Source organism: Lucilia sericata, unplaced genomic scaffold (genome assembly GCF_015586225.1).
Source record: "Lucilia sericata isolate MDLA Ls3-8-SP2 unplaced genomic scaffold, ASM1558622v1 Contig000738F_arrow, whole genome shotgun sequence".
NCBI classification, from domain to species: domain Eukaryota; kingdom Metazoa; phylum Arthropoda; class Insecta; order Diptera; family Calliphoridae; genus Lucilia; species Lucilia sericata.
This window is the reverse complement of record NW_023994736.1, coordinates 14654-40793: the sequence shown is the minus strand read 5'-3', so window position 1 is coordinate 40793 and position 26140 is coordinate 14654. Positions and strand designations below refer to the sequence as shown.

The following is a 26140-nucleotide window of genomic DNA, read 5'->3' as shown; positions in this document are numbered from 1 at the left end:
TATGGACGTTAAAATTATTCAAAAAAAATTTCCAAAAGTCAACTTTTCCTAACAAAAAAAAAAGAGTTGAAAGAAATCAAAAAATCGAAAAGTCGAAAAAAGTCAGAGAAAGTCGGAAAAAGTCGAAAATTCGACTATTTATAAAATACTAAAAGACGAAAAGTCTAAAAGTCGACTTTTAACTAAATGCAAAAAATCGAAAAGTCGACTTTTAACTAAATGCAAAAAGTCGAAAATTCGACTTTTCGTTTCAACTATAGAAACCTAGTTTAAACTCATTGTGTTAATAAAACGTTAATAATAGGGTTCTATAAATCGACTTTCGAATAATCGACTTTTTGTCGAAAAGTCGAAGTCGACTATTCTGTTCCAAAAAAGTCGATAACTCGACTATCGTCTGTGAAAAAAGTCGAAAAGTCGACTTTGTTAATAAAAGTCGAAAAAATCGAAAAGTCTGAAAGTCGAAAAGTCGATAAGTCGAAAAAATTCGAAAAGTCGAAAACTCGGAAAATGTCGAAGAAAGCCGGAAAAGTCGAAAAGTCGAAAACTCGAAAATTGTAGAAAAATTTAAAAAATAGTCGAAAATTTTAAAAATGTGGAAAAAAAGTCAAAAATTCTAAAATAGTCGGAAAAACTCGAAAAAAGTCAAAAAAAAAAGTCGAAAATAGTCAAAAAGTCGACTATTTATAAAATACTTATAGTCGAAAAGTTTAAAAGTCGACTTTTAATTAAATGAAAAAAGTCGAAAAATCGACATTTCATAAAATGCAAAAAGTCGAAAAGTCGACTTTTAACTAAATAAAAATGTCGAAAAGTCGACTTTTCGATTCAACTATAGAACCGGGTTCTATAAATCGACTTTCGAATAATCGAACAATCGACTTTTTGTCGAAAAAAGTCGAAAAGTCGAAGTCGACTATTTTGTTCCAAAAAGGTCGATAACTCGACTATCGTTTATGAAAAAAGTCGAAAAGTCGACTTTGTAAATAAAAGTCGAAAAAAGTCGAAAAGTCGGAAAGTCGACAAAAGTCGAAAAGTCGAAAAAAGTCGAAAAAAGTCGAAAAGTCGAAAAGTCGAAAATAGTCGAAAATTTTAAAAAAGTGGAAGAGAGGTCAAAACTCTAAAATAGTCGGAAAAACTCGAAAAAAGTAAAAAATAGTCGAAAAAAGTCGAAATAAGTCGAAAATAGTCAAAAAGTCGTAAAAAATCGAAAAGTCGAAAAGTTGAAAAATGTCGGAAAAAGTCGAAAAGTCGAAAAAAGTGGAAAGGTCGAAAAAAGTCGAAAAGTCGAAAAAAGTCGGAAAAAGTCGAGAAGTCGGAAAAAGTCGAAAAGTCGACCATTTATAAAATACTAAAAGTCGAAAAGTCTAAAAGTCAACTTTTAAATAAATGAAAAAGGTCGAAAAGTCGAAAAATCGACTTTTCATAAAATGGAAAAAGTCGAAAGGTCGAAAAGTCGACTTTTAACTAAATGCAAAAAGTCGAAAAGTCGACTTTTCGTTTCAACTATAGAACCCTATAGAACCCTTATTAATAACATGATGGGGGCAAAAAAAATCATTATTTTGCTAGTATGGCAACGATTTAAGTTTTCTATTATCTAGGACACCCTGTTGTTGCTGTCAAATTAATATAAAAATTTTCATCACTGCGAACAGCTGTTTTTTGTTTTGGGTTTATCTTCCGTAATATTACATATTGGCAAACAGTTGTTATTTAAACACTTTTTATTATAATTATGAATTAAACTTAAACTGAATTGTGTTGAGATTCTCTAAAAAATGAATCACTTACTTAAATCATCAATAAAATCTTTAAAATTGATACCCGTAAATAATGTCGCGGAAGTAAATCATGTTGGGGCAATGTTTAAGCGTAATTTTGGTTGTGCGACGCAACAATACAAAATTCACAGGCAGGAGACGAACAAAAGGCAGTTAAACAAATTACCATTACGTTTTAATTCTACTGCGGCAGCTGCTGCCACTACAGCTCCCCTTGATCCTGGTTTCTTTGCCAGTTTTTATCAGTCTCTGTCGACTAGCACGCCGGTGGCATACGTGCAACAGGGTCTAATAGAAATACACGATTTTACCGGTTTACCATGGTGGGCCTCGATAATTGCAACAACATTTCTATTTCGTTCGGTAGTAACATTACCTCTGACCATATATCAACATAAAATAACTGCCAGAATAGAAAAAATCTCTCTAGAAATGCCGGCCATTGTAGAGGAGTTGAAAAAAGAAGCTGCCATGGCCATGAGAAAGTTTAAATGGACCGAAAAACAAACCAAAATAGTTTACCAAAGATCTGTAAGTGATTTATGTATGTATGCGTGCAATGAAAATGATTCTGAATAGTATATATTAATAATTACCAGATTCGTAAACAATGGAACAAATTGGTGGTGAGAGATAACTGTCATCCTGCCAAAACTTTTATTGTTTTATGGGGTCAAATACCCTTGTGGATTTTTCAATCTATGGCATTGCGTAATATGGTTAGCTTGATGCCTGATCCCACTTCACTGCAAGCGCAAATAGTAGCTACCGAATTGACTATTGGAGGTTTTGGTTGGATACCGAATTTAACTGAAGTCGATAGCTCCTATATATTACCTGTTACTTTAGGTCTTATAAATTTGGGAATTATAGAGGTATGATTTTTGAGCAAATAAAATTTGTTAAAAATGAATTAATATTTTTTTTTTATTTAAAACAGATGCAATCCATGATGCGTACACGACCCGCCACACGTTTTCACAATATCATAACAAATGTTTTTCGTGGCCTTAGTCTTGTTATGGTCCCTGTTGCCTGCTCTGTACCTTCTGCCCTTACTGTCTATTGGGTAGCATCTAGTTCCTATGGTTTAGTGCAAAATCTTTTGCTGGCCTCGCCACAAGTTAAGCGAGCTTTTGGTATACCCAAGACACAAAGTGAACTGGAAAATCCCTATGAACATTTGTGGTCGAAAATGAAACAACGTGTCGGTTTGGAAAAACTGCCGGTGGAGGAAGTCAAAGTTGTTGAGAAATTATCGGAAACTAAACCGACCACGGGAATTAAAAGAAAATGAAAGACAATAATCGAGTTACAAGATATGCAGTTGCTTTTTTTATAGGTTTAGTGTGAGAACTTTAAAAAATTGTTATTGACTAATAAAATATTTTTAAATTATAATTTAAATTTTCGCCAATTTTTAATATTGAAAAACAAAACCATTCAAAAACAACAAAACGTTCAATTTAATATAAATTAGAAAAGTGTCTATTTTCAACAAACATTGAAAACAACAAACAATTTCAAATGCATTCGCAAATAGAAAAACTGAGCCTGCAATTTTTAATGACAAACAAGCAGTTTTTATAACGTTTAACAATATGATTAACCGGATATAAATGAAACAATAATAGTCGTAAAGTATTTTTAAAACTATTACAAAAGACAATTATAAAAAGTATATTTTTGCTACGATTATTAAATTAAAAGTTTATAATTTTCATTTGACTTTGAGAAAAGGCTTAAATTTTTGGGTTAAGAAGTTTTGGAATATTCATAAGCAAATAGTTTGTGTTTTCAAAATACTTAATTTGTAGAGAAGTGTTAAGATTTGTTGCGATATTAATATGGAAATTATTTCAGATATACTTATTAGCAGATCTCTCATATATTCATATACATATTTCATATGTATGTATATGTATATGTTTTATTATTAAAGATTAAATTATCTAATGCAAAAGATTTATGACATATACTTTGAATTCCATGGAAAATATAAATCATTTGAAGAGTGTTTTGCTATCAATACGGTTCGTTTTAACTTAAAAGAAAATGAAGAATTCATTTTTATTTTATAAATTAATAATATTTAATATAATTCTAATGAAAGCGGTTAGTAGTTGTCATATTAAGTGTAAACAATAAACAAAAAAATAACTGTGTCTGAGTTCATTATTTAAAGAACCACACAAGGTAAGGGATACCGGGGGGAATTACTAGGTCAGGGGGGGGCGCGAAGTAAACGGTGCTCGGACGGGAAAAGCGGGAGAGATGAAAGCGGGAAAAGAAAAGGGGAGGGCGGGAACCGGGGAGAAATGGGGGGGGGAGGGAAAAAGGAGGGAGGGCGAACGAACGAACGAACGAACGAACGAAAGAACGAACGAACGAAACGAACGAAAACGAAGAACGAACGAACGAACGAACGAACGAACGAAAGAACGAACGAACGAAAGAACGAACGAAACGAAAAAACGAACGAAAGAACGAACGAACGAACGAAACGAAAGACAACGAACGAACAACGAAAACGAACGAAAAAAAACGAACAACGAACGAACGAACGAAACGAACGAACGAAAGAACGAACGAACGAACGAACAAGAACGAACGAACGAACGAACGAACGAACGAACGAACGAAGAACGAACGAACGAACGAACGAAGAAACGAACGAACGAACGAAACGAACGAACGAACGAACGAACGAACGAACGAACGAACGAACGAACGAACGAACGAACGAACGAACGAACGAACGAACGAACGAACGAACGAACGAACGAACGAAAACGAACGAAACGAACGAACGAACGAACGAACGAACGAACGAAAACGAACGAACGAACTAACGAACGAACGAACGAACGAACGAAAACGAACGAACGAACGAACGAACGAACGAAGAACGAACGAAACGAACGAACAACGAACGAACGAAACGAACGAAACGAACGAACGAAGAACGAACGAACGAAACGAACGAACGAACGAACGAACGAACGAAACGAACGAACGAACGAACGAACGAACGAACGAACGAACAACGAACGAACGAACGAACGAACGAACGAAAACGAACGAAAACGAACGAACGAACGACGAACGAACGAACGAACGAACTAACTAAAACGAACGAACTAACTAACTAAACTAACTAACTAACGAACTAACTAACTAAACTAACTAACTAAAACTAACGAAACTAACGAAACTAACTAACTAACTAACTAACTAACTAACTAACTAACTAACTAACTAACTAACTAACTAACTAACTAACTAACTGACTACCTAAAACTGACTACCTAAAAGAAAGATTTAACAGTTTCTTTTCAAAAGTTAATTTTTGAAACATTTCTCTATAAGAAATAGGATGTTTTATTTCCCAAAATGTTCTCTGTTGATCGAAAATTTGAGGTTTTGAAAATGGTCTGCCGTAAAAAGAAAAATATGTTAGGGCTTAAGTTACCGCTAATAATACATACATATGTATAACATAATAATTTATTTTTTCCTTCTTTATTTTAGCAATTAATTTGTAGTCATCATGACGAGCAAAAAGGTAATTTTATTTCTAGAAGAAAGATATTTTTAACTAAAAATCTTACCTTTTTCCTTTAGAGTCTTGTCCAAATGACACAATTTCTTCAAGTCATCCTTTCGTGGGGGACTGTCAAAAGTTTATTTTTTGTTTCTAACGGAATATGTTATGTAAAAAATGTGCTTATGGCACAGCATTCGATAAATATCGATTATTTTGCAAGCAGAACCATAGAGCAGAATGTGACTACTGGAATACAACCAATTGCAGTAAGTTAACATTTCAAATTTCAATTTCTTTTAAAGAACATACATACATACAATATATTTTTCAGATGCACCTCAATTATCTGGAAATAATGCAAGTGATATTTTATGTTCTCAGCTGTCAAATGGACTATATCCATATCCTTTTGATAATTACTATTACATAAATGTGTACCAGCAAAAACCTTTATAAAAAATTGTCCTTACGGTAAAAATTTTAGTACCACAAAAGGAAAATGTGTATCAGTTCATAAACCACAATTCGAGAATTTAGACAATAATGATCTATATAAATTTTTACATGGATGTCCTCTTGATAAGAGAGGTAAATATTTGTATCCATATACTCCCAGAAAATATATAAAATGTGTTTGGGGCCAGATGAAAGTACTAGACTGTGATCCCTTGGAAGTATTTAGTATCAGCCAAGGTACCTGCTTACCTGAAGAGCAGGTACCACATGGCGATCATGTCGCTTTACCAACAACTAAACCAATTTATACAAATGGTCCTGCCAAGTACAATGATACCATCGACTGTCCAATAGAGTTATTTGGATTATATCCACATCCATTTAATAATCAGAAATATTTGAAATGTGTTTATGGGCGATTATATGAGAAAACCTGTTTTACCGGTTATGTTTATAACATTTTTACAAAATTTTGTGAAAGAAACGAAACTAATTTGTTTAAAATGTTGCCACCTACTGGGAACAATAACACTGACAAATCAAAAGTTGAAATACGAACGAGTAAGTTTGTCAAAATTATAGATGAAATTGTTTAAGAAATTTATTATTTTTTTTTCTTTTTCAAAAGAAGATGGTTCTACTTTCCTAAAATGTCCTAAAGATTTAGATGGTACTTTTATACATCCTTTTTATTGTGACAAATACATAATATGTTCTCCTTTTGGCACCAATATAAGAAACTGTCCTATTGGCAATGTTTTCAATTTTCATAAAGGGACCTGTGGCTTAAAGAGTGAGCTGAAGGACCAATATCATGTGGAGTGCATAGAAAATAATGAAAATTCGGAAGGTACTTTTTAATTTTTAAATTAACTAGAACTGAACTAGAACTGAACTAGAACGATCTAGAACTGAACTAGATCTGAACTAGAACTGATCTAGAACTGAACTAGAAACTGAACTAGAACTGAACTAGAACTGAACTAGAACTGAACTAGAACTGAACTAGAACTGATCTAGAACTGAACTAGAACTGAACTAGAACTGAACTAGAACTGAACTAGAACTGAACCAGAACTGAACTAGAACTGAACTAGAACTGAACTAGAACTGAACTAGAACGGAACTAGAACTGAACTAGAACTGAACTAGAACTGAACTAGAACTGAACTATAACTGAACTATAACTGAACTAGAACTGAACTAGAACTGACTAGAACTGAACTGACACTATAACTGAACTAGAATGAATAGAACTGAACTAGAACTGAACTAGAACTGAACTAGAACTGAACTAGAACTGAACTAGAACTGAACTAGAAACTGAACTAGAAGCTGAACTAGAACTGAACTAGAACTGAACTAGAACTGAACTAGAACTGAACTAGAACTGAACTAGAACTGAACTAGAACTGAACTAGAACTGAACTAGAACTGAACTAGAACTGAACTAGAACTGAACTAGAACTGAACTAGAACTGAACTAGAACTGAACTAGAACTGAACTAGAACTGAACTAGAACTGAACTAGAACTGAACTAGAACTGAACTAGAACTGAACTAGAACTGAACTAGAACTGAACTAGAACTGAACTAGAACTGAACTAGAACTGAACTAGAACTGAACTAGAACTGAACTAGAACTGAACTAGAACTGAACTAGAACTGAACTAGAACTGAACTAGAACTGAACTAGAACTGAACTAGAACTGAACTAGAACTGAACTAGAACTGAACTAGAACTGAACTAGAACTGAACTAGAACTGAACTAGAACTGAACTAGAACTGAACTAGAACTGAACTAGAACTGAACTAAACTGAACTAGAACTGAACTAGAACTGAACTAGAACTGAACTAGAACTGAACTAGAACTGAACTAGAACTGAACTAGAACTGAACTAGAACTGAACTAGAACTGAACTAGAACTGAACTAGAACTGAACTAGAACTGAACTAGAACTGAACTAGAACTGAACTAGAACTGAACTGGAACTGAACTAGAACTGAACTAGAACTGAACTAGAACTGAACTGAACTAGAACTGAACTAACTGAACTGAACTAGAACTGAACTGAACTGAACTAGAACTGAACTAGAACTGAACTAGAACTGAACTAGAAGAACTAGTAGAACTAGAACTGAACTAGAACTGAACTAGAACTGAACTAGAACTGAACTAGAACTGAACTAGAACTGAACTAGAACTGAACTAGAACTGAACTAGAACTGAACTAAACTGAACTAGAACTGAACTAGAACTGAACTAGAACTGAACTAGAACTGAACTAGAACTGAACTAGAACTGAACTAGAACTGAACTAGAACTGAACTAGAACTGAACTAGAACTGAACTAGAACTGAACTAGAAACTGAACTAGAACTGAACTAGAACTGAACTAGAACTGAACTAGAACTGAACTAGAACTGAACTAGAACTGAACTAGAACTGAACTAGAACTGAACTAGAACTGAACTAGAACTGAACTAGAGAACTGAACTAGAACTGAACTAGAACTGAACTAGAACTGAACTAGAACTGAACTAGAACTGAACTAGAACTGAACTAGAACTGAACTAGAACTAACTGAACTAGAACTGAACTAGAACTGAACTAGAACTGAACTAGAACTGAACTAGAACTGAACTAGAACTGAACTAGAACTGAACTAGAACTGAACTAGAACTGAACTAGAACTGAACTAGAACTGAACTAGAACTGAACTAGAACTGAACTAGAACTGAACTAGAACTGAACTAGAACTGAACTAGAACTGAACTAGAACTGAACTAGAACTGAACTAGAACTGAACTAGAACTGAACTAGAACTGAACTAGAACTGAACTAGAACTGAACTAACTGAACTAGAACTGAACTAGAACTGAACTAGAAACTGAACTAGAACTGAACTAGAACTGAACTAGAATGAACTAGAACTGAACTAGAACTGAACTAGAACTGAACTAGAACTAACTAGAACTGAACTAGAACTGAACTAGAACTGAACTAGAACTGAACTAGAACTGAACTAGAACTGAACTAGAACTGAACAGAACTGAACTAGAACTGAACTAGAACTGAACTAGAACTGAACTGGAAATAAACTAGAAATTTATTATTTATAATTTTAAGATTTACGGAATATAACTTTTCACTTTTAAATAAAGTATTTATGGAACATAAACATGTCACTTTCAGATAAAAATACCTTGGGCGTATATTGTGAACCAAAAGGTAACAAGACTTATCCACATCCTACAAATTGGCATAAATTTATTCTTTGCTCAGATGGGAAACTGCTTGTTCGATGGTGTCCAAAAAATAAATTTTTTGATTTAGAATCCCGCAAATGTATTAATGACTCCAACGAAATTGAAGAGTAATAGGGCTACATATCAAATTTATAATGATTAGATAAATGAAATATACAATCTTATTTAGTTCCTAACTGTTTCTGATTAATTGTTATTTCTGAAATGCTTTATTTACATGATAGCAATGTTATATTGTTCTTTTTTCATAAAATACTTATATGTTAATTATTTGTATAGTTTATTTAATATTTGTCTTATTTTAATCTTATTTGACATTCTGAGTAATTGTTTATTTAAAAACATAATAACATTTTTTTTGGAGTCAAGAGTTATTTAAATATATGCACTTAGGAGTAAGTACATACAATTAAATGTAGAAGTCACTGAAAATAAAATGATATACATATGTACATTTTTTTTAAACATTAAAAAAATAATAATTGAAATGCATCTTTCTTATCAACAAATTAGTTTGTAAGGTTGGTTTATGTCGTATTTACTTGCGCCACCGAAAATAAATAAATGAATAAAAAAGTAAATAAATAAATTCATTTTATGTCTGTATAAAGTGATAAGAAATAGAAATGCTCTCTCCCAAGCATATACATATATACACTTGATATTTGTTTGCCGGACGATATGGTTTAAAAAATTATGTAAAAGTAAAAATTGTATATCCCTGAAATTCTCCAATACCGCATTTAAGAAAAGTGAAGATTGCTTTCTTAACGTGTTAAATATGTATATACTGAACTAGAACTGAAATGTAACTGAAGTAGAACCGAGCTAGAACTGAACTAGAACTGAATTGTAACTGAACTAGAACTGAACAAGAACCGAACTAGAACTGAACTAGAACTGAACTAGAACTGAACTAGAACTGAACTAGAACTGAACTAGAACTGAACTAGAACTGAACTAGAACTGAACTAGAACTGAACTAGAACTGAACTAGAACTGAACTAGAACTGAACTAGAACTGAACTAGAACTGAACTAGAACTGAACTAGAACTGAACTAGAACTGAACTAGAACTGAACTAGAACTGAACTAGAACTGAACTAGAACTGAACTAGAACTGAACTAGAACTGAACTAGAAGAACTAGAACTGAACTAGAACTGAACTAGAACTGAACTAGAACTGAACTAGAACTGAACTAGAACTGAACTAGAACTGAACTAGAACTGAACTAGAACTGAACTAGAACTGAACTAGAACTGAACTAGAACTGAACTAGAACTGAACTAGAACTGAACTAGAACTGAACTAGAACTGAACTAGAACTGAACTAGAACTGAACTAGAACTGAACTAGAACTGAACTAGAACTGAACTAGAACTGAACTAGAACTGAACTAGAACTGAACTAGAACTGAACTAGAACTGAACTAGAACTGAACTAGAACTGAACTAGAACTGAACTAGAACTGAACTAGAACTGAACTAGAACTGAACTAGATCTGAACTAGAACTGAACTAGAACTGAACTAGAACTGAACTAGAACTAGAACTGAACTAGAACTGAACTAGAACTGAACTAGAACTGAACTAGAACTGAACTAGAACTGAACTAGAACTGAACTAGAACTGAACTAGAACTGAACTAGAACTGAACTAAAACTGAACTAGAACTGAACTGGAACTGAACTAGAACTGAACTAGAACTGAACTTGAAATTAATTAGAACTGAATTAGAACTGAATTAGAACTGAACTAGAACTGAACTAGAGCTTAACTAGAACTGAACTAGAACTGAACTAGAACTGAACTAGAACTGAACTAGAACTGAACTAGAACTGAACTAGAACTGAACTAGAACTGAACTAGAACTGAACTAGAACTGAACTAGAACTGAACTAGAACTGAACTAGAACTGAACTAGAACTGAACTAGAACTGAACTAGAACTGAACTGGAACTGAACTAGAACTGAACTTGAAATGAATTAGAACTGAATTAGAACTGAATTAGAATTGAACTAGAACTTAACTAGAACTTAACTAGAACTGAACTAGAACTGAACTAGATCTGAACTAGAACTGAACTAGATCTGAACTAGAACTGAACTAGATCTGAACTGGAACTGAACTGGAACTGAACTAGAACTGAACTAGAACTGAACTAGAACTGAACTAGAACTGAACTAGAACTGAACTGGAACTGACTAGAACTGAACTAGAACTGAACTAGAACTGAACTAGAACTGAACTAGAACTGAACTAGAACTGGACTAGAACTGAACTAGAACCGAACTAGAACTGAACTAGAACTGAACTAGAACTGAACTAGAACTAGAAGTAGAACTGAACAATAAACAATATTCTGTTGAAGCCCGTTAAACATGGTCTAGGTTTAAAGCAATCCCAAAGATGTGAATGATAATACAGATCATAGAGAGAGTATTTTCAAAAGTATAAATTTGTTCTCATGAAAGGAAACCAACAACGGCATTAATACAAAGACCGACAGTTTTAATTAGAAAGATCTCGCATAGAATTTAAAACTCATTTGCATTTCGAGAAATACGGATCGTCGTTGAAAAATAACGGAAAAATTGTTTAAAAACAAAAGAAGGATTTTACGTTAGAAAACTTAAAAATAGTTTTATAAGTTAATAGTGAAACTAGACAATATTTAAAAAATATATACATAAATGTCATAAAATGTGGAAAATTATAACATTATTTTTGTGTATATTTTACACAAATTATGTGCAAGCGGTTAGTATCGATACAAAAAAAAAGTAACAAAAGATCTTTTAATTATAAAATCCAATGAAAATTTAAAACAAATAAGGAAATTAGACCAAGTCGGCAATAATGATAATAAAATTTAAGAATATCAAATAAAGAACAAGAGCAAATTAATGAGAATTATAGTGTATTTTTCCCTAAATGAATTGTAAAGAATTATATTTAAATTGTTCAAGTGTGTTTTGTGTATGACAAATAAAATATAAATAATGATAATAAAGATCAACCAGTAGGTGATAACATTTGTGTTCATTTTTTTAATTTTCTTTAGAAAACAATTTTAATTTTTTGCGTTTTTTTTATTTGCATGTTTTATTTTTTAAAGTACTCGTGTTTGTGAATCAGTTTTTTATTTTCTGAATGAATGTCTTAAATAAATTCTTTTAATGAGTTGTTTGTAAGAAATAGTACAATTAGTTTGCGATGGTGGACCTTATTGATTGTGATGCCTTGATTTGAAAACAACAAAACAAAAGAATGGCGAGTAAAAAAGTGCAAGCAACAAATGATACTATAAAATTACTTCTTAATTAACGCAATTTACAAGGCACAGTGGTCGTGAAGGAAGAAAATGAATGGTTTTACAATAAACAAAAGTGATCTAGAACTGATCTTGAACTGAACTAGAACTGAACTAGAACTGAACTAGAACTGAACTAGAACTGAACTAGAACGGACTAGAACTGAACTAGAACTGACTAGAACTGAACTAGAACTGAACTAGAACTGAACTAGAACTGAACTAGAACTGAACTAGAACTGAACTAGAACTGAACTAGAACTGAACTAGAATAACTAGAACTACAACTAGAACTGAACTAGAACTGAACTAGAACTGAACTAGAACTGAACTAGAACTGAACTAGAACTGAACTAGAACTGAACTAGAACTGAACTAGAACTGAACTAGAAACTGAACTAGAACTGAACTAGAACTGAACTAGAACTGAACTAGAACTGAACTAGAACTGAACAAGAACTGAACTAGAACTGAACTAGAACTGACTAGAACTGAACTAGAACTGAACTAGAACTGAACTAGAACTGAACTAGAACTGAACTAGAACTGAACTAGAACTGAACTAGAACTGAACTAGAACTGAACTAGAACTGAACTAGAAACTGAACTAGAACGAACTAGAACTGAACTAGAACTGAACTAGAACTGAACTAGAACTGAACTAGAACTGAACTAGAACTGAACTAGAACTGAACTAGAACTGAACTAGAACTGAACTAGAACTGAACTAGAACTGAACTAGAACTGAACTAGAACTGAACTAGAACTGAACTAGAAACTGAACTAGAACTGAACTAGAACTGAACTAGAACTGAACTAGAACTGAACTAGAAACTGAACTAGAACTGAACTAGAACTGAACTAGAACTCAACTAGAACTCAACTAGAACTCAACTTGAACTCAACTGGAACTGAACTAGAACTGAACTAGAACTGAACTAGAACTAGAACTGAACTAGAACTAGAACTGAACTAGAACTGAACTAGAACTGAACTAGAACTGAACTAGAACTGAACTAGAACTGAACTAGAACTGAACTAGAACTGAACTAGAACTGAACTAGAACTGAACTAGAACTGAACTAGAACTGAACTAGAACTGAACTAGAACTGAACTAGAACTGAACTAGAACTGAACTAGAACTGAACTAGAACTGAACTAGATCTGAACTAGAACTGAACTAGAACTGAACTAGAACTGAACTAGAACTGAACTAGAACTGAACTAGAACTGAACTAGAACTGAACTAGAACTGAACTAGAACTGAACTAGAACTGAACTAGAACTGAACTAGAACTGAACTAGAACTGAACTAGAACTGAACTAGAACTGAACTAGAACTGAACTAGACAGAACTGAACTAGAACTGAACTAGAACTGAACTAGAACTGAACTAGACTGAACTAGAACTGAACTGAACTGACTAGAACTGAACTAGAAACTGAACTAGAACTGAACTAGAACTGAACTAGAACTTGAACTAGAACTGACTAGAACTGAACTAGAACTGAACTAGAACTGAACTAGAACTAACTAGAACTGAACTAGAACTGAACTAGAACTGAACTAGAACTGAACTAGAACTGAGACTAGAACTGAAACTAGAACTGAACTAGAACTGAACTAGAACTGAACTAGAACTGAACTAGAACTGACTAACTAGAACTGAACTAGAACTGAACTAGAACTGAACTAGAACTGAACTAGAACTGAACTAGAACTGAACTAGAACTGAACTAGAACTGAACTAGAACTGAACTAGAACTGAACTAGAACTGAACGAACTGAACTAGAACTGAACTAGAACTGAACTAGAAACTGAACTAGAACTGAACTAGAACTGAACTAGAACTGAACTAGAACTGAACTAGAACTGAACTAGAACTGAACTAGAACTGAACTAGAACTGAACTAGAACTGAACTAGAACTGAACTAGAACTGAACTAGAACTGAACTAGAACTGAACTAGAACTGAACTAGAACTGAACTAGAACTGAACTAGAACTGAACTAGAACTGAACTAGAACTGAACTAGAACTGAACTAGAACTGAACTAGAACTGAACTAGAACTGAACTAGAACTGAACTAGAACTGAACTAGAACTGAACTAGAAAAAGAACTAGAACTGAACTAGAACTGAACTAGAACTGAACTAGAACTGAACTAGAACTGAACTAGAACTGAACTAGAACTGAACTAGAACTGAACTAGAACTGAACTAGAACTGAACTAGAACTGAACTGAACTAGAACTGAACTAGAACTGAACTAGAACTGAACTAGAACGAACTAGAAACTGAACTAAAAAGAACTAGACTGAACTGAACAGAACTGAACTAAACAAACTGATAACTAACTAGAACTGAACTAGAACTGTAACTGAACTGAACTAGAACTTGACTAGGAACTGATCTATTAAAACAGAACTGAACAGAACTGAACAGAACTAGAGAAAACTGACTAGAACTGAACTTGACTTCTTCAGGAAATCTAGTAAAACTGTTTAAAATCTGAAGAAGTTATAACGATACTGTTGAAAAGAGTCTTTGGTCGCCCTATAAAAATTTAAAGTAGAAAATGTTTTCGCCAAAACATCTTAATTTCTCAGAACTTAGAAATAAGTACTTGCAGATAATTTTAATTAAATTATTTAGTTTATAAAAAGTATGCAAAAATTAGGTCATTTCAAATTTTAATAATTATTTTTTTTTATTTTTAGACTTATAATACGGGAATAAAAACCAGAGTCTATGAACAGCAACCGATAACTCATGTCTATCATCATCATCAACATAGTCAACAATATACACCAACACATGGACATTATCATCAATACGGAGGCAGTAATGACAAAGATTATCAGTCCTCAATAACTCACCAATATGCGCACAATGATAATTCCTATCAGCAGCAGCAACGTGAAGGTGGTTATTATCAGCAAACACCAACAGCAACATCACAAACATCGCAGCAGACCCAACAACACCGACATCAGCAACATTATCAACAACAACAACAGCCCCAAGCACAACCCATTTACGAGCGCAGAGGGAATTCCCCGGTACAAACAACCGGAAATTGGCAAAATTCCGAAAATTCTGTTACTGAATATTATACGGGATGTCCTTCCGGTCATACAGGTCAATTACCTTACGCCTACGATTGTCGACGCTTTTTAAATTGTTGGAATGGTAGAGGTCACATTCAAACATGTTCGGTTGGTACTGTTTTCAATCCGGAAACATTGGAATGTGATCGTCCCGATAAGGTTAAATGTGAAGCGGCTTTAGGTGTTTTGGGTGTACAATCGGCAGGAAAATCTCCAGCACCTAGCCATGGTAGTTTAAAGCAACCCACTTATAGAGCTGGTCGTTATACTGATAGTACTAACGATAATGTCGAAGTCTTGTGTCCTGCCGGCGCAGAGGGTTTACAGCCACATCCCTCAGATTGTACCCGCTTTCTAAACTGTGCCAATGGCAATATGCATATACAGCAATGTGGTCCCGGTACTGCTTATAGTATAGCCATGAAAGTGTGTGATTTTAAGCACAAAGTTGATTGTTCGGGCAGAGAGGGAGGAGGTGATGTGGCGGCCCCCACTTACAGACAAGGTAAATTTTTAATTATTTTTAAAACACAATTTTTGCATTTCTTTTCCCTACTAATCTCTAAATTTAGTACAAAATTCAGCTAGTAATAATGAAATTACTTGTCCCTCGGATGCTGCGGGTTTGTATCCCCATCCCCTTGATTGTACTAAATTTTTACAGTGTTCTAATGGTGCTACGTATATACAAGATTGTGGTCCCGGTACTGCTTTCGATAGTGCCCGTTTAATTTGTGATTATAAACACAAAGTTAAATGTTGTTCGGGCTGTACTTGGTCTGAGACAGAAACTGAAACATCAGTTGTTGTATCGGAAAATCATCGTGAGTTTCTCGTTTGGTTTTTTAAATTGGCTTTTTAAGTTTGAAATTTTGCGCTTTGGAATGCTTTTTGCTTGAATCATTATTTTTTCATTCATAATTTTATCATTATTTCGATATTTTTTTATATATATTTTTCAGAAGTGTTTAAATTTATTATTCAGAATTATTTAAATATGAATTACGAACATCTGAGTGAAAACATTAAAGTAATTTTTTTTTCTGAGATCAATTTAATTTTTCATAAAAACCCGATTTTTTTAGTGAAAATAAAAACATGTACTAGTGAAGTCCTAGAGACGAAAATCTTTTATTAGATTTAAGTGATCGTCGATTTTTCTAGAAATCTGGTGGGAATCTGATGTGAAAATTTATGATTAGCTTTGACTGATTGTTGATCTTTCTACGGATCTAGAGGTGCTAGAGACAAATAGACGAAAATCTGTGAATTAGAGACCCTAGAGATGAAAATCTGTAATCAGATTGAAATCCTGCAACACACGATCTTGTTTTTATTAGAAATCTAGAAATCCGACCAAAAATTAAGACGCTAGAGATAATTTTTGCTTCACATTTTAATCAATATAAATCATTATTTTACCCATAAATCCCATAACGCTTGATTTGATCTGCTTAAACCATATATATTTAAATTCTTTATATATTTCTAATACCTAAATTACCTCCACTAATTTCCACAAAACCCTAGATACCCAAGCCACCCCACCACAACCAAATCCCCCTACAAATAATCAGCAACATGAAGATTTGCCACACACCGCCGATATCTTGTGTCCCAATGGTATAACCGGCCTATTTGCATATCCCTTTGACTATACGAAATTTATTAATTGTAAAAATGGCAATACGGCCATACAGAATTGTGTACCGGGTACTGCTTTTAGTATATCGAAAGGTTATTGTGAGTCCTTGGAGGATATACAACAAAGTGATCATGTTATATATATTGTGTCGCAAGTTAGTTATGAATATTGTAAGTATATCGGAGAGAAATCATATATATTTTTAAAAACTAAAATTTTAAACCGATATATTTCTTGAATATAATAGCTCAAACTCTTATTACCTGTCCCCCTGGTACTGAGGGTCTACACTTATATCCCTTTAATGCTGAGCTCTATGTTAAATGTGTAAAGAGTCAAATGAAGATTGTACCCTGCAGCAATTCCCTGGTATTTAGTTTTACCAGACGTACCTGCCTGCCTTACGCACAGGTCTTAAAGAATGAACGTGTTCGTTTATTGAGCGAACTGCAAACGACCAGCAACTATCATGTTACGGAAGAACAATATAGAATGAGTAATATGGTTTATTGTCCGGGAGGTTTGACGGGCTCCTATCCACATCCTTTCGATTCTACAAAATATTTAAAATGTGTTAGAGGTCGTTTGTATAGTGAATCCTGTGCCTCAGGTGAGGCCTTCAGTTTATCGCGCAAGGTTTGTAGTTTAAAGGAAGAACTTAATGCCGACGATCATGTGCCCATGGCTAAGACGCCTCAAGGTCATGAATGGAGAATAACAGATATGGAAGTAACTTATGGTTCTAGTAAGTTTTTTTTTCGGAGAAATAACTTTAAGGAATCAATTTTATTTTGATTTTCGTATATTACAGTTGATGGTTTGACTTATTTAATGTGTCCTCCCGGTTTGGAGGGTTATTTCTTGAATCCCTTTGATTGTACCAAATATATTCAATGTTCTCAGGGTGCTACTGTAGTAGATGAGTGTTTGAACGGTTCTGTTTTTAGTATATCTCGCAAAGAGTGTATACCTAGAGATAAGGTGGAGGCCTACGATCGTGTAGAGTATTTGACAACGACCAAAAATGAGTTCACAAATGAATCAGTAGATCAATATCGTAAGTAGTTTTCTTGAATCTAAGATATTTCTGAGTTGTTAAATTTGTATATACTTTTTAGATCATGATCTTGGTATTAGCTGCAATCCGGGAACTTTTGGTATATATCCTCATCCTCATGATTGCCATAAATACATACGCTGTGCCAATGGTCGTCTATCTATGGAAAATTGTCCAGCTGGTCAGGTATTCAGTTTGACTAGAAGTTTTTGTCAAAATGAAAATGAGGTTGACAATAAGGATCGTAGTTCTTATAATAGAGGTCATTATACTGGAGCAGCTACTACAAATACTGGTAATATAGCGAGACTTCTTAAAGAATGTTATAAATTAATTGAATGTTTATTTTGAAGTTTATCAGCCAGGATCTTATACACCCATTAATATACCTCACACCTCTTTAAGTCCACCACCACCTCCAACTAGCAATATGTTACCACCCTCAGCTGTTTTAAGTCCTCCTTTACCTTCACCTCTAGCTCCTATAGCTAACGATGTTAACTGTCCTCCCGGTGCTACTGGTCGCTATCCACATCCCTATGATTGCACGAAATTTTTAATGTGCGCCAATGGTGAAACACATATACAAGATTGTGGTCCCGGTACCGCTTGGAATAAGGCCATGGAAGTGTGTGATTTTAAGGATAAAGTTGATTGTTCTCAAAGTGGAGGAACTAGTGGTTATAGTACTAGTACGATTACCACTTCTATATATAATTCGCAATGTAAGTTTAAGATTTTTTTTAAGGTTATAACAAAAACGGCCTAATATTTTTTACCTACAAAGCTCAATTTCCTTGCCCTGATGGTGTGGAGGGCGCCTATCAGCATCCTTATGACTGGCATAAATATTTGGTTTGTAGTCATGGTCAAAGCACTATAATGGATTGTGCTCCTGGTACAGTATTTAGTTTGTCGCGTAAAATCTGTGATACCGAGGCCAATGTTTTGAATACAGATCGTTGTAATAATGGAGTTTATAGCAGTGATTATGATTATACTTATACTCAAAGTGAGAATAAATTATGTTTATATTTATATATAAGAAAAATAGAGTTTTAATTTGGGGAATTATTAATCCTAGTATAAATATTTTAAGATTAACAAAATGGGATCAACATCTTAGATATAAATATATAATGCATGATAAATACAAAATATATAACTGCATGAACATTCCATATAAATTTTGCTTTCAAGCTCTCAAACCTTTTTCCGTTATCCTATATTTATAGCCCATAATCGTGGTTCCTCTACTGTAAATAACCAATGGACTAATGTGGCCACATCACAAACCCAGCCTACTACTGTTGTCAACACCCAAATTAGTGGAAATCGTTGGACCAACATGAATGTACCACGTCCTCAGGGTTCTACTACATGGCAACATACAACAAATACACATCACCAGATACCTCCCCCCAAACCCGATGTAACACCCGTTTGGTCGGGCACGGCAGTACATGTGGATCAACATAATCCCACTCATACGGTCATCTATGAGGAGGGATCTTTCGAACCGAATCGTAATTATAATCGTCAAATGTTTAATACACCATTATCACCATTAAAACCAACAACCACAACTACAACAGCATCGACCCTAGTTTATGCTCAACCAGTTGATTCGCAAGAAGATTCTCAAGAAATCTTTTCCAAAACACCTACACAACCTTCGAACCCCTACAATCCATCATTTATTCCCACTTCCAATCGTCAAAATCATACTAGATATCTAAATTCTTGGACACCCATACGACCGGTTGATTTGCCCCGACATGACATAATGCCTCCTCCTCAGAATACTGTTTACACTAATGCTCGTGTGCCCATTACCACATATATTATACCATCCAATCGAGCTCCTCAGCCTTCTCAACCTTCTTACAATATTCCCGGCAGACCCCAAACTTATACACCAAATACACATTTCCCTAGCGAGGATTCGGGTCAAAAACCTTTACCAGAAGCTGTTTTTAAAACTAGCTCTATAAATATTGATCAATTACCGGGTCAAAATACTTATAACCTAAATGATTTTGATCAATTGCCTTCTGCTTCTTCAAAGCATAATACTAATGATGCTTCCAACTTATATGGTGGCCTGCAACCCCCTGCAGCTGCCACTGTAACGACCACTACTGCTAGTAGTTTTTTAGACCCATATCCACAAACTACCCAAGTACCTTTACCTCCCAGAATGCCCACAAAACGTATTTCCGTCTATCCCCAACTTTCGAATGCCACCATACAAACATTTCCCCATCAACCGCACTACAGTCATCCCTATTCAGAAGTAACACATTCGCGTAATGCTTCCTGGGTGGGTCGCAAAACTCCCCAACATTCGGCCATTAAACCCAGCTATAGGGATCCTTTGAATTCAGAAAATACTAATGTAAAAATAACCAGTACTCCTCCACCCCAATACTATGGCCTCAGTCCTCCTCCTTATGCCAACAGTGAATATGGCGATAATGTTGATAACCCTGAAAATCAAGAAGTGGCCATGAAAGAGGCTTTAAAACTTTTATTAAAACCCTATCTTGAGGCTGAAAGTAAAGTAGAAGATACTGTAGCTGAAATGGCTCAATCTCATATAATGAGTTTAGTTTCCACCACCACTACAACGACCACTACTCATAAACCTCCCACACTACCATCCAATCAAAATACTCTTGTTCCTAGCACAACCCCACATCAAGAAGATGATGCTGAACTTATAATTGCAGGTGAACAACATAGTCTAGTAGGAGTTACGACTACAACAACGGGTGGCCATGAAACTTCAACATCTTATAATTTACATCAATCCCGCCCCTTACAATCTGAACGTTCAAGTTTGAAACCACATACACACAATCATGACCATAACTCCAATTGGCATAAACATCATTCCCATGATACGCATCACTTTAAATCACAACACAATCGTGAATTCCATGAGAAACATCCTAATCTTCCAAATCCTTTTGATGATACCACTAAACCTATTAGTTCCTATAATCCCCGTGCTGAGTCTACCACACCGAGAACTTATGGTTTTGATTTAAGAGTTGGCAGCAGTAGGTGTCCATTCGATTGTGGTAATGGCAAGTGTGTGGAAGAGCATCAGGTGAGTGAAGTTATTTGGAAAGTTTTTTGTAATGAAATATTTGGATTCGAATGTCTGCTCCTAAGGATTTCATCCTTTCTGTTATTGACTAGTCAATAGAGAAATCTCTTGACTGGTCCATTGCCTATTGACTAGTATATGAACTAGTCTATGGACTAGTTGATTGAATAGTCTATGGACTAGTATTTTGAACTGTCTACTGAATAAAGTATTTAATAGACTGTTGACTAGTCCATTAACTAGACTCTTGACTAGTGTTTTGACGAAACTCTTGACTAGTGCATTGACTAGACTCTTGACTAAACGATTGACAAGTCTATTGAACAGTTTATTGACGAGACTCTTGACTAGTTCATTGACTAGATTCTTGACTAGCGTTTTGACGGAACTCTTGACTAGTGCATTGACTAGTCTAGACTAGACTAGTCTATTGACTAAACGTTTGACAAGTCTATTGAACAGTTTATTGACGAGACTTTTGACTAGTTCATTGACTAGATTTCTGACTAGCCTATATACTAGACTCTTAACTATTTTATTGAGGAGACTCTGGAATAGTGCATAGACTAGACTCCTAACTTGTCTATTGACTAGACTCTTGAGTCTATTGACTAGTACTAAAAGTTTCCACCATTGAAATATAATTTATACTCCAATTCTTAATGTCCTAATCCTTAATCTATCTTAGGTCTGTGATGGTGTCAACAATTGTGGAAATCGTAAGGACGAACAGCAATGTGAACATTTAGGTTATGCCATACGTTTGACAGGAGGTCAGAGTCCAAATATGGGACGTGTAGAAGTCAAAAGTAAGTTTAAACAAAATCTAATTCCATAATACTCTCTTCTTTCCTGTCAATGATCGATTTATTCTTAGTTCTTGGCAAATGGGGTTATGTTTGTGATGACAAATTCGGTTTACCCGATGCTGATGTTGTTTGCCATGAATTGGGCTTTAAAATGGGAGCCATGGAAGTACGTGGCAATTCGTATTATTCTCCCTCGGATGTTAATGTCTACTTTGCTATGGATGAGGTACAATGTAAAGGAAATGAAACATCTCTAAGGGAATGTGACTTCAAGGGATGGGGTGTTAATAATTGTGGACCCGATGAAGTAGTGGGTGTAGTTTGTAAAGTACCCAAACTAAAGTGTCCCGATAATTATTGGTTGTGTAGCACTTCGAAGGAGTGTATTCCAACAGCTTTTCTATGTGATGTTACGCCCGATTGTGAAGATGGTTCCGATGAGAGTGAACAAGTTTGTAATGTAAGTTCAAAAGATAGTTATGGGGTAAATTTTAAAGCTCATATTTTTATACATTATACTTAATTTCAGGCTCCTATTAAATATCGTTTAGAAGGTGGCCGTAGCTCTAATGAGGGACGTTTAGAGGTGTTTTACCGCGGTGAATGGGGTACTGTTTGTGATGATGATTTTGGCTTAAAAGAGGCTCAAGTTGTTTGTAATTCTTTTGGTCTATATGGCAAACCGGTAATTATTTTAAGGTTAATAAAAATTTCTTCTCTAAATATCTGCTTTTCTTAAAGGAAATCGCTAAAAATATATATGGCCCGGGCAGTGGACCCATTTGGTTGGATCAAGTATCTTGTTTGGGTAATGAAACCAAAATAGACGAATGTAATCACTGGTCTTGGGGTGAAAACAATTGTAATCATACCGAAGATGTGGGACTCAAATGCACTGCAGGTCCCAAACCCAATCCAGCAAAAGTCAATAAAGAACCCACAATTAACACTTATGGAAAAGATCTAGAATATGGTGTGGAATTGGAACAAACCGAACTCGATGATTTGGGTTTGTATCAAGGTCTTTGGCAACGTTCCAGCAAGGCGGTCCAGAGTCAAAAGAAATGTGGTCACTTTAAAACGAATTTGGTCGATGAATATGAACATCCTGAGGAAAGAGTGGTAAATGGTAGTGTTGCCAAAAGAGGACGTCATCCTTGGCAAGCTACTATAAGAACTAGGGGTCGTGGTGGCATATCAAGTCATTGGTGTGGTGCTGTTATTATATCGAAAAGATTAATTCTTACTGCTGCCCATTGTTTAGCGGGTTATCCTAAGGGTTCATATTTCGTGCGCATGGGTGATCATTATGCCAATATAGCTGAATCCTCAGAAATCGATTCAAATATAGAGAATTGGTATATTCATGAAAAATTCCGTGATCAGAAGCATATGAACAATGATATAGCTTTGATATTACTAAAGACTCCGGTACGTTTCAATGATTATGTTCAACCTATTTGCTTGCCCGAAAAGGGCGCCACTTTGGAACCAAATCGTTTGTGTACGATTTCAGGCTGGGGTTCCATAAAATCGGGCACTTCAAGTAAGTAACTTATATGCGATTTCTATACATAAACATCAAAATATAAATATTTTCTTTTATGCTCCAGCTCCCTCCAATATTTTACGTTCCGCTCAAGTACCCATTTTGGCCGATGAGGTTTGCAGCCAGAAAAATGTTTATGCCAATGCCATGACCGAAGGCATGTTTTGTGCTGGTTTCTTAGATGAAAGTGCCGATGCCTGTGATGGTGATTCGGGTGGACCTTTAGTTTGTTCCGATGAGGGTATGTTTGCTTAAGAAACTTTTGAAAAAACGTTACTTCAAATCTTTTTTAAATATTTTAGATGGTGAAACCTTGTATGGTATCATATCATGGGGTCAACATTGTGGTTATGTCAATCATCCTGGTGTTTATGTGCGTGTAGAGAAATATATTGATTGGATCTATGATAAAATTAATCTAATGATGCAGCAAGGCAAGCTTTAGAGTAATTAAATTTTGAACTCGAATTTTGTTGAATTTTCATTTGTAATTATTAAAACTCGAAATATTTTTAGATTAAGTTTAGTTTGTAGTAATTTGTAATACCAAAAATTAAAAACAATAGAAAAAATGTGTATTTAAAATAAAGCCTAAATCATAGATTATTGTTTAAACAAAACTCTGAGACAAATATCTAAAGGTTCGTATTCCATGTGAAGATTGAAAACATTTAAAAATTTATGGAAATTTAAATCGCTGAAGTAATTGCCATGAGCAGGAATACTACGTACAAGTATTAACATGAAGATACTCTGAACCCTCATTTTAAAGAATGCAAGAAAAATTGCCCTCGTATTATTTTGCATATTTTTTTTTTTTATTTTCAATTAAAATTGAGTCCACTCGATTCAAGTACAAACAAAACTACTCAACTATTTATTAAGAAGGCGTAAACCTCTTATGGTTTAAGTTTTTTTTAAATATCGTTTTTATTAATTAATTAATGTTAAAAGAATTGTTTGCATGAGAAAAAGAAAATTTAAACATGTACATAATTCTGATCGAGAGTGACTTTAAATGTACTCTATATAACGGAATTAATGAGAGTAGTCTATAGTCTTGTCTATAAAAGAGTTCATTATCTAATCTATATTAGGGTTCTATATATCGAAATTAAAACAATCAAGATTCGAACCTGTAGTTAAATCTAGAATCTATATAGTCTAGTCTATAGTCTAGTCTATAGTCTAGTCTAAAGTCTAGTCTATAGTCTAGTCTATAGTCTAGTCTATCGTCCAGTCTATAGTCTAGTCCATAGTCTAGTCCTATAGTCTATAGTCTAGTCTATAGTCTAGTCTATAGTCTAGTCTATAGTCTAGTCTATAGTCTAGTCTATCTATATCTCTAGTCTAGTCTATAGTCTAGTCTATAGTCTAGTCTATAGTCTAGTCTATAGTCTAGTCTATAGTCTAGTCTATAGTCTAGTCTATGTCTAGTCTATAGTCTAGTCTATAGTCTAGTCATAGTCTAGTCTATGTCTAGTCCAAGTCTAGTCTTATAGTCTAGTCATGTCCTAGTCTATAGTCTAGTCCATAGTCTAGGTCTATTAGTCTATAGTCTAGTCTATAGTTCTAGTCTATAGTCTAGTCTATAGTTCTAGTCTATAGTCTAGTCTATAGTTTTTCTAGTCTATAGTCTAGTCTATAGTCTAGTCTATAGTCTAGTCTATTAGTCTCGTCTATAGTCTATCTCTGTCTATAGTCTAGTCTAGTTCTAGTCTATAGTCTAGTCTATCGTCTAGTCTATAGTCTAGTCTATAGTCTAGTCTATAGGGTCTCAGTCTCTTAGTCTCGTCTATCGTCTAGTCTATAGGTCTAGGTCTATAGTCTAGTCTATAGTCTAGTCTATAGTCTAGTCTATAGTCTAGATCTATAGTCTAGTCTATAGTCTAGTCTATAGTTCCTAGTCTATAGTCTAGTCTATAGTCTAGTCTATAGTCTAGTCTATAGTCTAGTCTATAGTCTAGTCTATAGTCTAGTCTATAGTCTAGTCTATAGTCTAGTCTATAGTCTAGTCTATAGTCTAGTCTATAGTCTAGTCTATAGTCTAGTCTATAGTCTAGTCTATAGTCTAGTCTATAGTCTAGTCTATAGTCTAGTCTATAGTCTAGTCTATAGTCTAGTCTATAGTCTAGTCTATAGTCTAGTCTATAGTCTAGTCTATAGTCTAGTCTATAGTCTAGTCTATAGTCTAGTCTATAGTCTAGTCTATAGTCTAGTCTAATAGTCTAGTCTATAGTCTAGTCTATAGTCTAGTCTATAGTCTAGTCTATCTCTAGTCTATAGTCTAGTCTATAGTCTATTCTATAGTCTAGTCTAGTCTATCTATAGTCTAGTCTATAGTCTAGTCTATAGTCTAGTCTATAGTCTAGTCTATAGTCTAGTCTATAGTCTAGTCTATAGTCTAGTCTATAGTCTAGTAGTCTAGTCTATAGTCTAGTCTATAGTCTAGTCTATAGTCTAGTCTATAGTCTAGTCTA

General features: G+C 34.4%; 3 protein-coding genes across 6 annotated transcripts; all 3 read left to right on the top strand.

Moving 5' to 3' along the window:
* The first annotated feature begins 1654 nt into the window (after positions 1–1654).
* LOC119607726 (cytochrome c oxidase assembly protein COX18, mitochondrial) lies at positions 1655–3185 on the top strand. Its single transcript, XM_037961809.1, has 3 exons — positions 1655–2315; positions 2384–2659; positions 2725–3185. The coding sequence occupies exons 1-3, from the start codon at positions 1782–1784 to the stop codon at positions 3079–3081; spliced, it is 1167 nt and encodes a 388-aa protein (XP_037817737.1). The 5' UTR covers positions 1655–1781; the 3' UTR covers positions 3082–3185.
* A 2147-nt stretch (positions 3186–5332) lies between these two features.
* LOC119607728 lies at positions 5333–9505 on the top strand. Its single transcript, XM_037961811.1, has 5 exons — positions 5333–5349; positions 5409–5597; positions 5663–6348; positions 6416–6637; positions 8986–9505. The coding sequence occupies exons 3-5, from the start codon at positions 5976–5978 to the stop codon at positions 9168–9170; spliced, it is 780 nt and encodes a 259-aa protein (XP_037817739.1). The 5' UTR covers positions 5333–5349; positions 5409–5597; positions 5663–5975; the 3' UTR covers positions 9171–9505.
* A 2071-nt stretch (positions 9506–11576) lies between these two features.
* On the top strand, positions 11577–24261 carry LOC119607724. 4 transcript variants are annotated; one of them, XM_037961807.1, is made up of 17 exons: positions 11577–11821; positions 15096–15990; positions 16058–16309; positions 17016–17300; positions 17378–17875; positions 17942–18187; positions 18249–18482; positions 18541–18912; positions 18975–19199; positions 19423–19713; positions 20920–21302; positions 21991–22111; positions 22180–22571; positions 22641–22796; positions 22853–23657; positions 23725–23901; positions 23963–24261. In XM_037961807.1, the coding sequence occupies exons 1-17, from the start codon at positions 11765–11767 to the stop codon at positions 24103–24105; spliced, it is 5532 nt and encodes a 1843-aa protein (XP_037817735.1). In that variant the 5' UTR covers positions 11577–11764; the 3' UTR covers positions 24106–24261. The 4 variants fall into 4 exon arrangements, with proteins under 4 accessions (XP_037817735.1, XP_037817731.1, XP_037817734.1 ...); XM_037961803.1 differs by having other exon boundaries at positions 19423–21302; XM_037961804.1 differs by lacking the exon at positions 11577–11821 and adding an exon at positions 12317–12334 and having other exon boundaries at positions 19423–21302.
* The last annotated feature ends 1879 nt before the right edge of the window (positions 24262–26140 follow it).